The sequence below is a fragment of the Berghia stephanieae genome, chromosome 9 (genome assembly GCF_034508935.2).
Source record: "Berghia stephanieae isolate SIO BIC M18660-M18661 chromosome 9, UCSD_Bste_1.3, whole genome shotgun sequence".
Taxonomy (NCBI): domain Eukaryota; kingdom Metazoa; phylum Mollusca; class Gastropoda; order Nudibranchia; family Aeolidiidae; genus Berghia; species Berghia stephanieae.
This window is the reverse complement of record NC_088368.1, coordinates 21735074-21749481: the sequence shown is the minus strand read 5'-3', so window position 1 is coordinate 21749481 and position 14408 is coordinate 21735074. Positions and strand designations below refer to the sequence as shown.

Here is a 14408-nt window from a genome sequence, read left to right as displayed (position 1 = left end):
GTGTCGTATTGCAGAGCGTGATAGTAGTAGTAATCGTAGCGTAATCGTATGGCTACACCTCCAAACTTATATCATCAACCCAGTTTTGGAAGTCTTCCTCTGCCTTAAGAATTGTTTCATAGCCACCTACAAGTCTCGTTACTGGACAGAGGAGGACGATGTGATTACTGGTCTCTGGAGCTGCCTGGCAATTCCTGCAATTATTACTTTTCTTAAACTTCCATTTGGACATATTTGCTGCAGTTCTGCCATGTCCTGTTAAGGGCGATTTGAAGTAACCCAGTATTTCCTGGCAAATATACAAAAGAAAATGAAGATGGATAGGACACGTATTGAGGAAACTTAAGGACAATATCACAAGGACAGCCCTGCAATGGAATCCAACCGGAAAGAGGAAAAAAGGAAGACCATGGTCAACCTAGAGGAGAGATTCTGGTAGAGCTGAAGATGTCTAGGATGCGCTGGCAGGAGATGGAAAGACTGGCCAACGACAGAAGAGGGTGGAAAAGTTTCATCGGTGGTCCATACCCACTATGGGATGAGGACTGGCCAACGACAGAAGAGGATGGAAAAGTTTCATTGGTGGTCCACACCCACTGTGTGATGAGGACTGGCCAATGACAGAAGAGAATGGAAAAGTTTCATCGCTGGTCCATACCCACTGTGGGATGAGGACTGGCCAACGACAGAAGAGGATGGAAAAGTTTCATCGGTGGTCCATACCCACTGTGTGACGAGGACTGGCCAATGACAGAAGAGAATGGAAAAGTTTAAATGGTGGTCCATACCCACTGTGGGATGAGGACTGGCCAACGGCAGAAGAGGATGGAAAAGTTTCATCGGTGGTCCATACCCACTGTAGGATGAGGACTGGCCAACGACAGAAGAGGATGGAAAAGTTTCATCGGTGGTCCATACCCACTGTAGGATGAGTAGACCTACTGGTCAACGACAGAAGAGGATGAAAAAGTTTCAATGGTGGTCCATACCCACTGTGGGATGAGGACGGAAGAGGATATTTCCTGACATTGTGGAATGCAGGCATTCTTTCAAAGTTTTTATTTTTATGATGCTGCATCCTCTATGTGTTTCCCTGTTCCATATTTCCCTCCAGTTCTCTTCAACGTCGAAGTCTTCCATGTTTGTTTGTTTTTTGTTTTTAAAGGGTTTACGGCACTTGTAACACATTTAGGTCATATCAGCGCCAGTAAAAAGGAAGAAAATGGGATAATAAAAAGTTCTAGAATTACAATTAAAGCACCCAAGAAAAAGTAAGACAAAGGGGAACTAGGAAGAAATAGGGATCAGATGTAGATTCCAAGAGCACACCACCAATGTACTTAGTTTGAGATCACCTATAAGTCTCATCCGGACACAAGCACTCAAATGCTTAGATTATACATTAAAAATAACAAATATAATAGTACCTAACAGAGAGATGATTTACAAGGAAAAAATATCATCTCCCAAAACAATAACTATGCATTCGACTGTTTCCCTCCCCAGCCAGGACTCTGACGAGGGCCAGGACAAAACCAAGTAATCTCATTCCAAGACAAAGACAGAAAGCATGTTGGAAAACAGATATAAGGGGATAGAAGACACAGCATGTACCTCCCTGCCCACTTTGGGAGGTCAGGAACCTCACCCAGTCTTCCATGTTTGTTAGTTAGAAGGTTCCTCTCAATTTAAGCCGTGTTGCTGAAGGTGTTCCGAATATGATTATTTTTGAATGATTGTTGTCTGTGGTTTCATCAATTTTTGCATGCATCCTTTGATTCGCATCTTAACTTCAGCTTTTATAATATAACGCAATATCCACTAAACGTGCTCAAAGCGCTTTACAAGAGGTCCCCGACCAACAGCAACACATAACATGTACATAACATGCAGAACGAGACATGACATGAGACATTGTTTTCTAACCGTTCAAAAACCTTAAAATTCCCAGGTCTGGTCAATTTGCATTGAACATCTATGTGGTCTAGTGGTATGATACTCGCATTCGGATCAGAAATTCCTGCGTTCGAGTCCTGCTCTGAGCGGTGCATAGTTGAGTCCTTAGAAAATTCTCTCTTTACTCACATTCTCTCACCGTACCCAGGTGTAAAATGAGTACCTGGCCGTTAACTGTTGTTTCTGTCCGAAAAATTCTAATATCGCCTAACAAACATCAGGTCTCGTCCTACATGTAAAGTCAAGTATTACTGCTGACTAGGAACACCTTGTAAAGCGCTTTGAGCACGTTTAGGGGTTATTTCGCTAAATAGAATATCATTTCTTTGTTAAGAAGAGAATAAAGTCAATATCATTCCTTAAACAAACACCTGCAGGGATCGCCGAATTACTTACCCGTTGTAGTGGATTTCTCTCGAACATTCTATCCGTGATTCCCTCTACAAAGAAATTGTCCACATCCTCTGACATACCGGAAGCCATTCCTGTGACTGCGTCATCAAACCGGGTCAAGGCCCAATGGGGTCTCATCAATGTGTCTTCTACCTTAATTCGGGCTTTTCCAACCTGAAATAAAAGTAATAGTGATACAAGTCAAATGAAAAGGTATAGAAGGCACGAAGTTGACGTCACTCAGCTCTTTGTTGTTGATTTTAGCCAGCAAATTTTGTGATTACTTATCATTAAATCTTATCAACCAGACTATAATAAACGGTCATGGTTACACACAGTTTTATGTTGGGACGTTATATCCGGCTGGCGGAATGTTGTGAGTATATGGCCTAAGCGCATAGCACCAATAAGATGGGCGTAAATACTTTAGATGCAACAAGGGAATAAAAGATCATCAAATCATACATGAACTCTACACGTTGTCTGGGAAATAACGTTCACTCTTCCCAGTGAAACGTTAAACTAGACGAGTACCGAGATTTAACTCGATTATGGTGCTGCTGCTGCTGCTGCTGATGGCCACTACTATTACAACAACAACAACTACTACTACTATTACAACAAAAACTACTACTAATACTACTACTACCAGTGCGGCTATGTGGTCTTGTGGTATGACACTCGCTTTCGGATCGGAAGGTCCTGGGTTCGAGCCTCGCTCGGCGCATAGTTGAGTCCTCGGAGAAGGCTCTTTACTCACATTCTCTCACCGTACTCAGGTGTAAAATGAGTACCTGGCCGTTAACAGCGTTGTCTCTGTCCTAAAAAAATTGTAATATCGTCTTACAGCAACAGGCGTCATGTCCCGTCCAAAATGTTAAATGTTGCTGTTGGCCAGGGACCCATTGTAAAACGCTTTGAGCACATTTAGTGGATATTGCGCTATGAAAAAGCTCATTTTTTTACTACTGCTACTACTGCTACTGCTACTGCTGCTGCTGCTTCTGCTACTGCTACTACTACTACTACTACTACTACTACTACTACTACTACTACTACTACTACTACTACTACTACTACTACTACTACTACTACTACTACTACTACTACTACTACTACTACTACTACTACTACTACTACTACTACTACTACTACTACTACTATATAATAATAATAATAATAATAATAATAATAATAATAATAATAATAATAATAATAATAAAATTAATATTATTATTATTATTATTATTATTATTATTATTATTATTATTATTATTATTATTATTATTATTATTATTATTATTATTATTATCATTATTAATATTATCATCATCATTATTATCATTATTATTATTATTATCATTTCTTCTTCTTCTTCTTCTTCTTCTTCTTCTTTTATTATTATTATTATTATTATTATTATTATTATTATTATTATTATTATTATTATTTCTTATATATAGCGTCTTCCATAAGAATTATCAAAAAATCGATCAATTAAAAAAACTAGATGTTAAGCCAAAAACAAACGATCAAAGAAAAGACCAACTATTCTCTCGTTTTGATTCTTGCCATCTTCTTGCTACTTACTATCTTGGCACCATTCTCACCTTGACAATTGGCTGTACTTGAGAGTGTCCAAACCGGAAGGCTGCTGTACTGAAGACGTTGGACATGTCAGGTTGGACACTCTGGTTGTAGCTGTAGTCTCCTGGCCACAGTCTGTACTTGTCCATCGTACTACTATCCAGGCAGGAAGGGAGGTACTCGTTGTACGTGATGTGCTGATGTAACGCCGAATTGATCTTTCTTGCTTCCTGCAATGATAAAAAAAAGGAGTTCTTAGAGTAACAATATCAATGGAGCTGGAATTAAGTGGATAGCAGCAATTTCTTGCTACCCTTTGGATAGGAGGCTACTCTACACGTTGTAGGTGGCGTGTTGGTATAAAGTTAAATTTAATTGATCTTTCTGGTTTTCTGGAAGAAGAAGAAGTCTCTTAGTCTTAGAGTCACAAGGTATTTGGAGCCGAAGTTTATCCTGGTATTTGTCGCGTTAAATAGACAGCAGCGATTGCTTGATACCCCTTGGATAGGAGGCTTATCTCTCAAATTATTTTTGCCAAATCAGCCCCAGGAAACAAAATTTAGTGGGTAGACAAGAGGGGGGTGGGGGGAAAGGCTATTAGGACCCGTAAAGAAAATGAACCCTGATGTTTTGGTGTAACGCTGAAATGGGTATATCTGGCAACATGTAATAAGACAATAGAACTTAACCCTAGTGTTTGGGTGTAACGCTGTATTGATATATCTGGCAACATGTAATAAGACAATAGAACTTAACCCTAGTGTTTGGGTGTAACGCTGAATTGATATATCTGGCAACCTGTAATAAGACAATAGAACTTAACCCTAGTGTTTGGGTGTAACGCTGAATTGTTATATCTGGCAACCTGTAATAAGACAATAGAACTTAACCCTAGTGTTTGGGTGTAACGCTGAATTGTTATATCTGGCAACCTGTAATAAGACAATAGAACTTAACCCTAGTGTTTGGGTGTAACGCTGAATTGATATATCTGGCAACCTGTAATTGTAATAAGACAATAGAACTTAACCCTAGTATTTGGGTGTAACGCTGAATTGAAATATCTGGCAACCTGTAATAAGACAATAGAACTTAACCCTAGTGTTTGGGTGTAACGCTGAATTGATATATCTGGCAACCTGTAATAAGACAATAGAACTTAACCCTAGTGTTTGGGTGTAACGCTGAATTGATATATCTGGCAACATGTAATAAGACAATAGAACTTAACCCTAGTGTTTGGGTGTAACGCTGAATTGATATATCTGGCAACATGTAATAAGGCAATAGAACTTAACCCTAGTGTTTGGGTGAAACGCTCTGGCAATCTGTACATAAGACAACAGAAATTAACTCTAGGTTTTCTAACGATTACGAAATATTTACGTTTTTTTTTTCTATCATCATCAAAAGGAAAAACAAAGTATAATATATATTTTGTAATCGTTAGAAAGCAGATTAAAATTCTATATTACTAATAATGATAATAAGTGACGATGATATTGATGATGATGACGAGGGGCAGTGTGGCTGAGTGGTTTAGTCTTTGCTCCGTACACGAAAGGTACAGAGTTCGATTTCCTTCGCCCTAGCTAACTTTGCGGCGCTACACTGCGACTGACGCTTGGGTTATACCAGTCTTTCCTTGGAATAGATCCTAATGGCAGATTTCTCCATAAGGATGGACATTTTTAAAAAAATGTATTTTATGATGATAATAATAATAATGATGATGATGATGATGGCGACGATGATGATAATGATGAAGATAAAGATGATGATGATGGTGATGTTGATGACGATGATATTGGTGATGATATTGATGATAATGATGATGATGATGATGGTGATGATGATGATGATGATGATGATGATGATAATCAGGATGATGATGATGATGATGATGATGATGATGATGATGATGATGATGATGATGATGATGATGATGATGATGATGATGATGATGGTGATAATCAGGATTATGATGTTGATGCTGCTGCTGCTGCTAATGGTGATGATGATGAAAATGATGACGATGATGATGATAATGATGATGATAATCAGGATGATGACGATGTTGTTTAAATCAATCCAACCTGATATAGTTTTTCATCGTCCCAATGTGGATTGTACCCTGCCAATCCCTCCACAAGCTGGTTGTGTAGTCGATGGAAGACCGTGTGGAAAACTTGAAGGCCGATGAAGACATTCACTCGGTGGTCACCTGATACATACAACAAGTAGATTATGATTAATTTTAAAAAATATAGCGCAATATCCACTAAACGTACTCAAAGCACTTTACAAAGGGTCCCTAGCCAACAGCAAATTTTTAACAAGCAGAACAAAAACAAGCCAAAAACCAAGTTACATCTATCATCACCACGGCAGCACAACCACCATCACCCAGCACCACCACAACCTCTCCCACCAACCACCACCATCACCCATCACCACCACTACAACCTCTCCCATCGCCACCACTACAACCTCTACCACCAACCACCTTCACCACCAACCACTACCATCACCCCTCACCACCACTACAACCTCTACCACCAACCACCACCACCCCCCTCACCACCAACCACCACCATCACCCACCACCACCACTACAACCTCTACCACCAACCACCACCACTCCCCTCACCACCAACCACCACCATCACCCATCACCACCACTACAACCTCCCCCACCGCCACCACTACAACCTCTACCACCAACCACCACCACCACCTTCACCACCAACCACCACCATCACCCATCACCACCACAACCTCTCCCACCACCACCACTACAACCTCTACCACCAACCACCACCACCAACCACCACCATCACCCATCACCACCACAACCTCTCCCACCACCATCACTACAACCTCTACCACCAACTACCATCACCACTAACCACCACATTTATTTTCCTATCACTCACCCGCAGCCAAACAGAAATCGGTAGCATTGTCCACAATCTTACAGTTACTCTTGTTAGAAGGTGGCAACATGTTATTGGCACTCACAACAAGTTTTCCTGTGGAACAAGTAAAATACAAAAATATGTAGAAAGTATGTCACAAAACGTTAAAATAATATAGATCTTAGATAACCTATTGACTTATTGACTTAAAGCCTTTAGCTTTCCATGTCATCCGACTTTGCAGCTTCGGCCGTTTTTCTTATTCTTGAGGTGAATATTCTCAAATTGTCTCTGTCTTGTGCCTTTTCTTTGATGTTTGATAGAGGAGCGTGGCTATATTGGTTGATTTGGTGCCTGGCACCGCATCCATCTTTTAAAAATGGATTACAGCATAAAAAAAACAACAACAAAAAAAAAAAAAAACAAAAAAAAAAAACCCCAAAGAACTGGTATATACCGCCTCTTACTTATTTGAGTAAGTCTATTCTTTTTTTTTTTTTTCTCTTTCTTTTGTATTTACAAATATAGCATGTTTCAAGCCATTTTCTTCTGACTCTGGCTCCACCCTATACTGTAAGCACGCAATGCCACTGGTAGCTACTCTGCCAATGATGCTAATCTGGTTTGGTCATTGAGTTGTTTCAAATTGCTATCGAGAGTTTAAGGTAATGTTACTGTTGGCTGTCTCCTTGCTCGTATGTTTTAACCAGAGAAATAATGGATCATTGCTTCTTTATACGCGGACAATTCAGGTTTACGACTTAGATAAAAGTTGTATCTATTTATAAATCTTATATCCCAACTTGTTATAGTCAACATCAATGAGTTATCAGTCCTCTTTAGGTCCCAATAGGTCAGTTGGTAGAGCAATCGCTTCACACGCAAAGGGACTGAGATCAATCTCGGGTGAAGTCAAGATTTATTATTTCTGACCGCCTTGCCCATCCAGCAGTAATTGGGTAGCTGGTGTCTGTAAGATCTGGCGGAAATTACTTTGCGATAGATTAGTGTCCTATCCTAAGGGTAGCAAGTAATTGCTATCACCCGTTTTACGTTGTATAAATCGCTATAAAATTTATAATATCTGCATTCGTCCATTAAATTGAAGCTTCCATTTCATTTCTCTATTGTTACATAATTCTAACTTATAATTCTCATTTCTTCATTTGCGTCACCAGACATAACACCAGATAGAGACCGTGGGCCACAAATGCCCCCCTGCTCCCCCTCTCTCTCTCTCTCTCTCTCTCTCTCTCTCTCTCTCTCTCTCTCCCAACACACACACACATACACACAGACACACACACACACACACACACACACACACACACACCTCCGGGAGCTCTTAGCTTCTTGTTTTCCTCATCCGTGGACCCATATACCGTAGAGGCATCGATGAATGACGTCAGTCCATTTATCTGCTCTCTTGGGCCTGCAAGGAAAAGGAATGGAGATGGGAGATGAGAGAATAAGTTAGAAATGAATATAATAATAATAATAATAATAATAATAATAATAATAATAATAATAATAATAATAATAATAATAATAATAATAATAATAATAATAATAATAATAATAATAATAATAATATTTGAACAAAAGAGTCAGAAGAAAAATCAAATTAATAAGGAAAGGATTATCTTAAAACAGAGTCGCACTGGCGTTCTGCAGAAAGTTGATATCACTTTTTCCGAGAGACTTACTTGGCTCCTGGCGGAGCATAGGGCCTCAGCAGCACTCTTCCATCTTCTTCTGTCCTTGTCACAGACCTTTGCCTCACTCCAGGTAAGACTCTGAGAGAAATCTTTTCTTTCTTTTTTTTATCACGTTTCTATTAATTTCAATTTTCTCTGTTGTTTTTGTTTTATTTTTAAGGGTTTTACGGCGCTAGCGGTGTGCATGAAATCTGTGGGACTTAAAAAGCAACACAGATTTCATGCGCACCGCAGAGGATCGTGATTCGTGGAGACAGCTGACCGGCAACGTGCTCAAGAGCACAAGCCACGATGGATGATGATGACGGTGCTTGCAACACATTTAGGTCATATCAGCGCCAGTAAAAAGAAGAAAATTGGATAGTGAAAAGATTATAGATGTACAATAAAAAAGGACTTGAGGAAAAAAAGAGGAGTGGTTCAAATAGGGAACAGATGTAGATTCCAAAAGAACACCATCAGTGTACTTAGTTTGAGAACACCTAAATGCCTCACCCCTACACCAGCACAAGATCCCACTAAGAGGAATACACTCAAATGCTTACATTATACATTCAAAATAACAAACATAATAATACATAACAGAGAGATGATTTACAAGGAAAAAATATCATCTCCCAAAACAATCACTATGCATTTGACTGTTTCCTTCCCAGCCAAGTACTACGGCCAGGGACAGGACAAAACCAAGTAATTTCATTCCAAGACAAGACAGAAAGCAAATTGGAAGACAGATACAGGGGGATAGAAGACACAGTAAGTACCTCCCTGCCCACTATGGGAGGCCAGGAACCCCACCAAGCCAATTTTCTCTCATGAATAATTGGTTTTCATTTAAGTGTATTCTTTTCCCTTTAATCATTTAACATTGTTGTAATGGACAGCATTTTGTGTTTGTTTGAGAGTATTTCCATGACAACAGTGAGCCTATTAGTAATTTAGGTTATCAGTCCTGCAAATAAGTAAAATTAATATTAAAATTGAGATTTTATAAAGCGCAATATCCACTAAATGTGCTCAAAGCGCTTTACAAGGGGTCCTATGCCAACAGAAACACATAACATGTAGGGCGAGACATGACGCCTGTTATGCGATATTACATTTTTTTTCGGACAGAGACAACGCTGTTAACGGCCAGGTACTCATTTTATACCTGAGTACGGTGAGAGAATGTGAGTAAAGAGCCTTCTCCAAGGACCCAACTATGCGCCGAGCAGACTCGAGCCCAGGACCTTCCGATCCTAAAGCGAGTGTCATACCGCAAGACCACATAGCCGTACATATCGGTTCGAACCTGGTTAGAAATATACATGTTTTTCTCATGACTACAGAGCTGCAATGCTAACGTCTCTGCACCAAAAAAACAAAACAAAACAAAAAAACAACAAACCCAACAAACACCCCACCCAAAAACAGATAAATTACAACCCCCCCCCCCCCAAAAAAAAAACAACAACAAAAAAACAAAACAAAACAAAACAAAACAAAAACAAACAAAAAACAAAAAAAAAACAAAAAAAAAAAAACAACAAACAACAGACAGACAACCAAAAAGTGAAATAACAACGACAGAACAAAAACAAAACAAAAACAAAAAACAAATCCTAAAGGGACGACGTGTACATATCATATAGGTCTGACATCCGAACCCACTTATGGGCCTAGTTTAACACCATTGTAATAGACATCATTTTGCGTCATTTAAAAAAATTTCCATTACAACAATGAGCCCATAAGGAATTGGGTTATCATACCTTCAAATAAGTGTACGTCGTAAACGGACTTTCAAAAGGAGGGTACCTTAATTAGGAAAAAAAAAACCCCGAATATATTAGTGAACACAAAGAAAAACCAAGACTTTGAACTGCGGTGACTGTATTACGTTTTCATCCATTCTTTGATTTATCCTTAGTCATTGGGTATTTACGAACATCCGGGTTACTGATGTAGACTAGGGGAGGGCATCCGGATCACCAAAAGGTCATCGATGCTTTAGGTTTTGAGAAGTCAGGTCATCGACGACTGAGAAGTTCCCGACCTCCACTTAGTTCTCGATGCTTTTCTCGTCTCGAGAATCTTGGTCGTCGATGCTTCTCGTATTGAGTCCCGAGTCCCGAGTCTCGAGACTATACTGCGCGAGCGACGCACGCGTTACTAACAATGTGTACTATCTGCATTGTTCACCCCTCTCTCGTCGGCGATGATTCCAGCGAAGCTCGAGACTTTTTTGCGTCTCGATGCTTTTTTGAGTCTCGAGACTCAAAAAAGTCTCGAGCATCGCTCTAGTCATCGGTGCTTTCATTCAATACTTAGTCATTGGTATTGGGTATTGACGTTATATCATATTTTAAACAGCTAACAAAACACAAACGTCGTAAATAGATCAAAATGGTTATAGGTATCAATGTTTTATTATTATACAAAGTGAATTTATTTAATGTATTTTAAGTTTTAATACAAAAAAGCCATCCAAAGCTCAGTTGAAGTGCTACTTCTCGGGAATTCCCGACTTTTCCTTGGTCATCGAGTTCGGGAAGTTTTGAGTGTTGGTGGCCGATGACTTGAGGTATCATCGAGACTTCCGCTCGACACTAATGTAGACCCATGATAAATCTGACATGCCTCGACGTATTATCATCAAATCAGTATTACTATCACTCATGATTTCAAATGTCATGGCCAGTCATGTATTCATAAAGTGCAAGGTGTAAGAAAGAGAGCAATATCCACTAAACGTGCTCAAAGCGCTTTACAAGGGGTCCCTGGTCAACAGCAACATGTAACAGGTAGTACGGGACATGACGCATGTTAGCGATATTACAATTTTTTCGACAGAGAAAAACGCTGTTAACGGCCAGGTACTCATTTTACACCTGAGTACGATGAGAGAATTTGAGTAAAGAGCCTTCTCCAAGGACTCAACTATGCGTCGATCGAGGCTCGAACCCAAGACCTTCCGATCCGAAAGCGAGTGTCATACCACTAGACCACATAGCCGCATGAGTTCACGAAGGCTACATGAGAAGAGGGGGAAGAGGAGTAGGAGGAGGCGGAGGAGGGGGAGAGGAGGCGGAGGAGAAGGTGGAGAAGAAGAAGAAGAAGAAGAAGAAGAAGAAGAAGAAGAAGAAGAAGAAGAAGAAGAAGAAGAAGAAGAAGAATAAGAAGAGGTAGAGGAACAGGGAGAGGAAGAAGAAGAAGAAAAAGAAGAAGAAGAAAAAGAAGAAGAAGAAGAAGAAGAAGATTTCATCTGGGATATATTTCCTTTATATAACCTATATTTACGAAATCAAAAGAGAGGGGAGGGAGTGGCAAGTATTCAGTTCTTACTACTTGCTATAAAATGCCTTGTGATGTAAGCAATGATAACCGGGGTATATCTAGTAAAACATAAAAATGTCGTTCATTAATGATTGAGAGATATTTTCATCACCACTTAAGAATTCATGAAAAAAGAAAACACACCCCAAAAACGTGGGAAAATGTGAGGAGCTGATTTTCCAAAATTGCTAAGTCACACCCAGATAAAAAAAATTATTTCAACACTCCCAAGCATTTTGTTGTTTTGTTTTTGTTTTTAAGGGTTTTACGGCGCTTGCAACACATTAAGGTCATATCAGCGCCAGTAAAAAGGAAGAAAATGGGATAGTAAAAAGTTCTAGAGTTACAATTAAAGCACAAAAGAAATGGTAAGACAAAGGGGAATTGGTTCAAATAGGGAACAGATGTAGATTCCAAGAGCACACCGTCAAAGTACTTAGTTTGAGATCACCTAAAAGTCTCATCCAGACACAAGCACAGGTCCCAACTAAGAGGAATACACTCAAATGTTTACCAATCATACAATATAATACGTAAACTAAACATAATACAATGCATAACAGAGAGATGATTTACAAGGAAAAAAATATCATCTCCCAAAACTATAACTATACATTTGACTGTTTCCCTTCCAGCCAAGGAACTCCGGCAAGGATCAGGACAAAACTAAGTAATCTCATTCCAAGACAATGACAAGAAACAATTGGGAAACGGGTATGGGGGGATAGAAGACACATCACGTACCTCTCTGCCCACTATGGGAGGTCAGGATCCCCAGCCAGAGCAATTTGTTGATGATGTTCAGGTGAATTACCCACAACATCATCCAAGCCGAAATGATGTACCAACACACAAAACTATGAGTAACATTGAGCGTTCATAGTCTAATTGATATAAATTAACGCGAACTAATGAAAAAAGTAGCTGTCTAAACACAAAAACAAAGAGCTTAGTGACGTCATTTTCGTACATTCTTTTGGACACTTTAGAATAACCCGAGAAAATCTGAACTTTCAACTGTTAGTTAATTGTCTATGAGGCGACGTGTAAGATCTGGCATCCGAACCGGACCCACTTATGGGCCGAGTTTAACATTGTTGTAATGGACATTATTTTGTGGTCGCTGTGAAGCAAACAAGACAATAATTTTTCTCTTTAAGTTACTAAATTAATAAATGACAAATAATTCCAGTTTTCTCTGACTGATGAAAATACGACTTGGCCAGTTTTGAAAAAAGTATATAGATAGAACGAAATTGACGCCACTCAGCTTTTTGTTATTGTTTTTAGCCAGCCATTTGTATGAGTCGTTCTCACTAAATTGTATTAATCAAACTATAGATAGTGTGCGCTTGGTTAAGAAACTCACATCATTGCCATCCGGATGTGTAACGAAGCAACACACAAAACTAGGTGTAATCTTAAACGTGTATAGATAGTATGCGCTTGGCTAAGAAGCTCATAACATTGCCATCCGGAAGTATAACGGTCCAACACACAAAACTGTGTGTAACCATGAACTTTTATAGTCAGGTTAATACAGTTCAGTGAGAATCACTCACAAACGCGGATAGCAAAATACAATAACTTAGGCTTGAGTGACGTCAACTGCATACTATCTATAGTCTGGTTACTACAGTTAAGTGAGAATTACTCATAAACATGGATGGCAAAAAAATCCAAAACAATAACAAATGCTTGAGTGACGTCAACTTCGTTCTATCAATAAAGAGTTAAGTATAAACATAGTTTAAGTCTTGGTACGTTCTATCCGACTGGCGAAATGTTGTGAACTTTTTGGCTAACCACAAAGCATCAATACTCTTCCCTTACTATTGAAATGAAAACGTTGTATCCTGTGTATTTGTTCCCACAAATTGCACATTACAAATTTTTTTCTCTCCATGTATTAACTCTCTCCTTACCAGCCATTTCACCCCAAAAACTTCACACTAAACTTACACAAAAATATATTTTTTATCACTCAAACTCAATAGCAGTAAAGTTCTTGCGATACATAATCTCTTTAGCAAAACATACTCTAAAACACACAGTTCATTTTCTTTAAATTTTATGATGTGCAAAAGAAAGTTGAATAAGAAAAATGTTGGTTGTATCGTAACGAATGTGACGATTTTCCTATAGTTGGTAAGCAGAGGGTTAACGTTAATTGCCATACTCTGGAAAGACGTGCGTTCAAAAAAGTGGTCAGAAAACTCCTACTTCAAAGATCGATCAGTTTAAATTTCATCTTGGCAAAAAAAAAAAATCTCAAAGTCTTCATTAAAGTCCCAAGTGTGAGAGGTTTTTTTTCCAACATGAAGGTCATTTAAATCGATCGGTATTTGAAGGACGAGTTTTCTGGCCATTTTTTAAAATGCGTGTTTTTTTTTTTTTTCAGAGTACGCAGTCAACTGGTTAAAGCCTGGTGGAGAATTTCCTTTTTAAAAAACGATTAGATAGTCTGGGAGGTTTTTTGTTTGCGCGGCAATGTGGTCAAGTGGTATGACACTCGCTT

At 39.0% G+C, this 14408-nt stretch overlaps 1 protein-coding gene across 2 annotated transcripts in view; it reads right to left on the bottom strand.

Moving 5' to 3' along the window:
- Window positions 1-14408, bottom strand: part of LOC144979854 (salivary peroxidase/catechol oxidase-like) — a 34646-nt gene that overhangs the window by 8655 nt on the left and 11583 nt on the right. For both annotated transcript variants that reach the window (XM_078927070.1, XM_078927069.1), the window contains 5 exons: window positions 8188-8286; window positions 6873-6968; window positions 6033-6160; window positions 3960-4166; window positions 2353-2523 (listed from right to left, as the gene is read on the bottom strand). In XM_078927070.1, the coding sequence (XP_078783196.1) occupies window positions 2353-2523; window positions 3960-4166; window positions 6033-6160; window positions 6873-6968; window positions 8188-8286 (701 nt within the window). The remainder of the gene's footprint in view (window positions 1-2352; window positions 2524-3959; window positions 4167-6032; window positions 6161-6872; window positions 6969-8187; window positions 8287-14408) is intronic.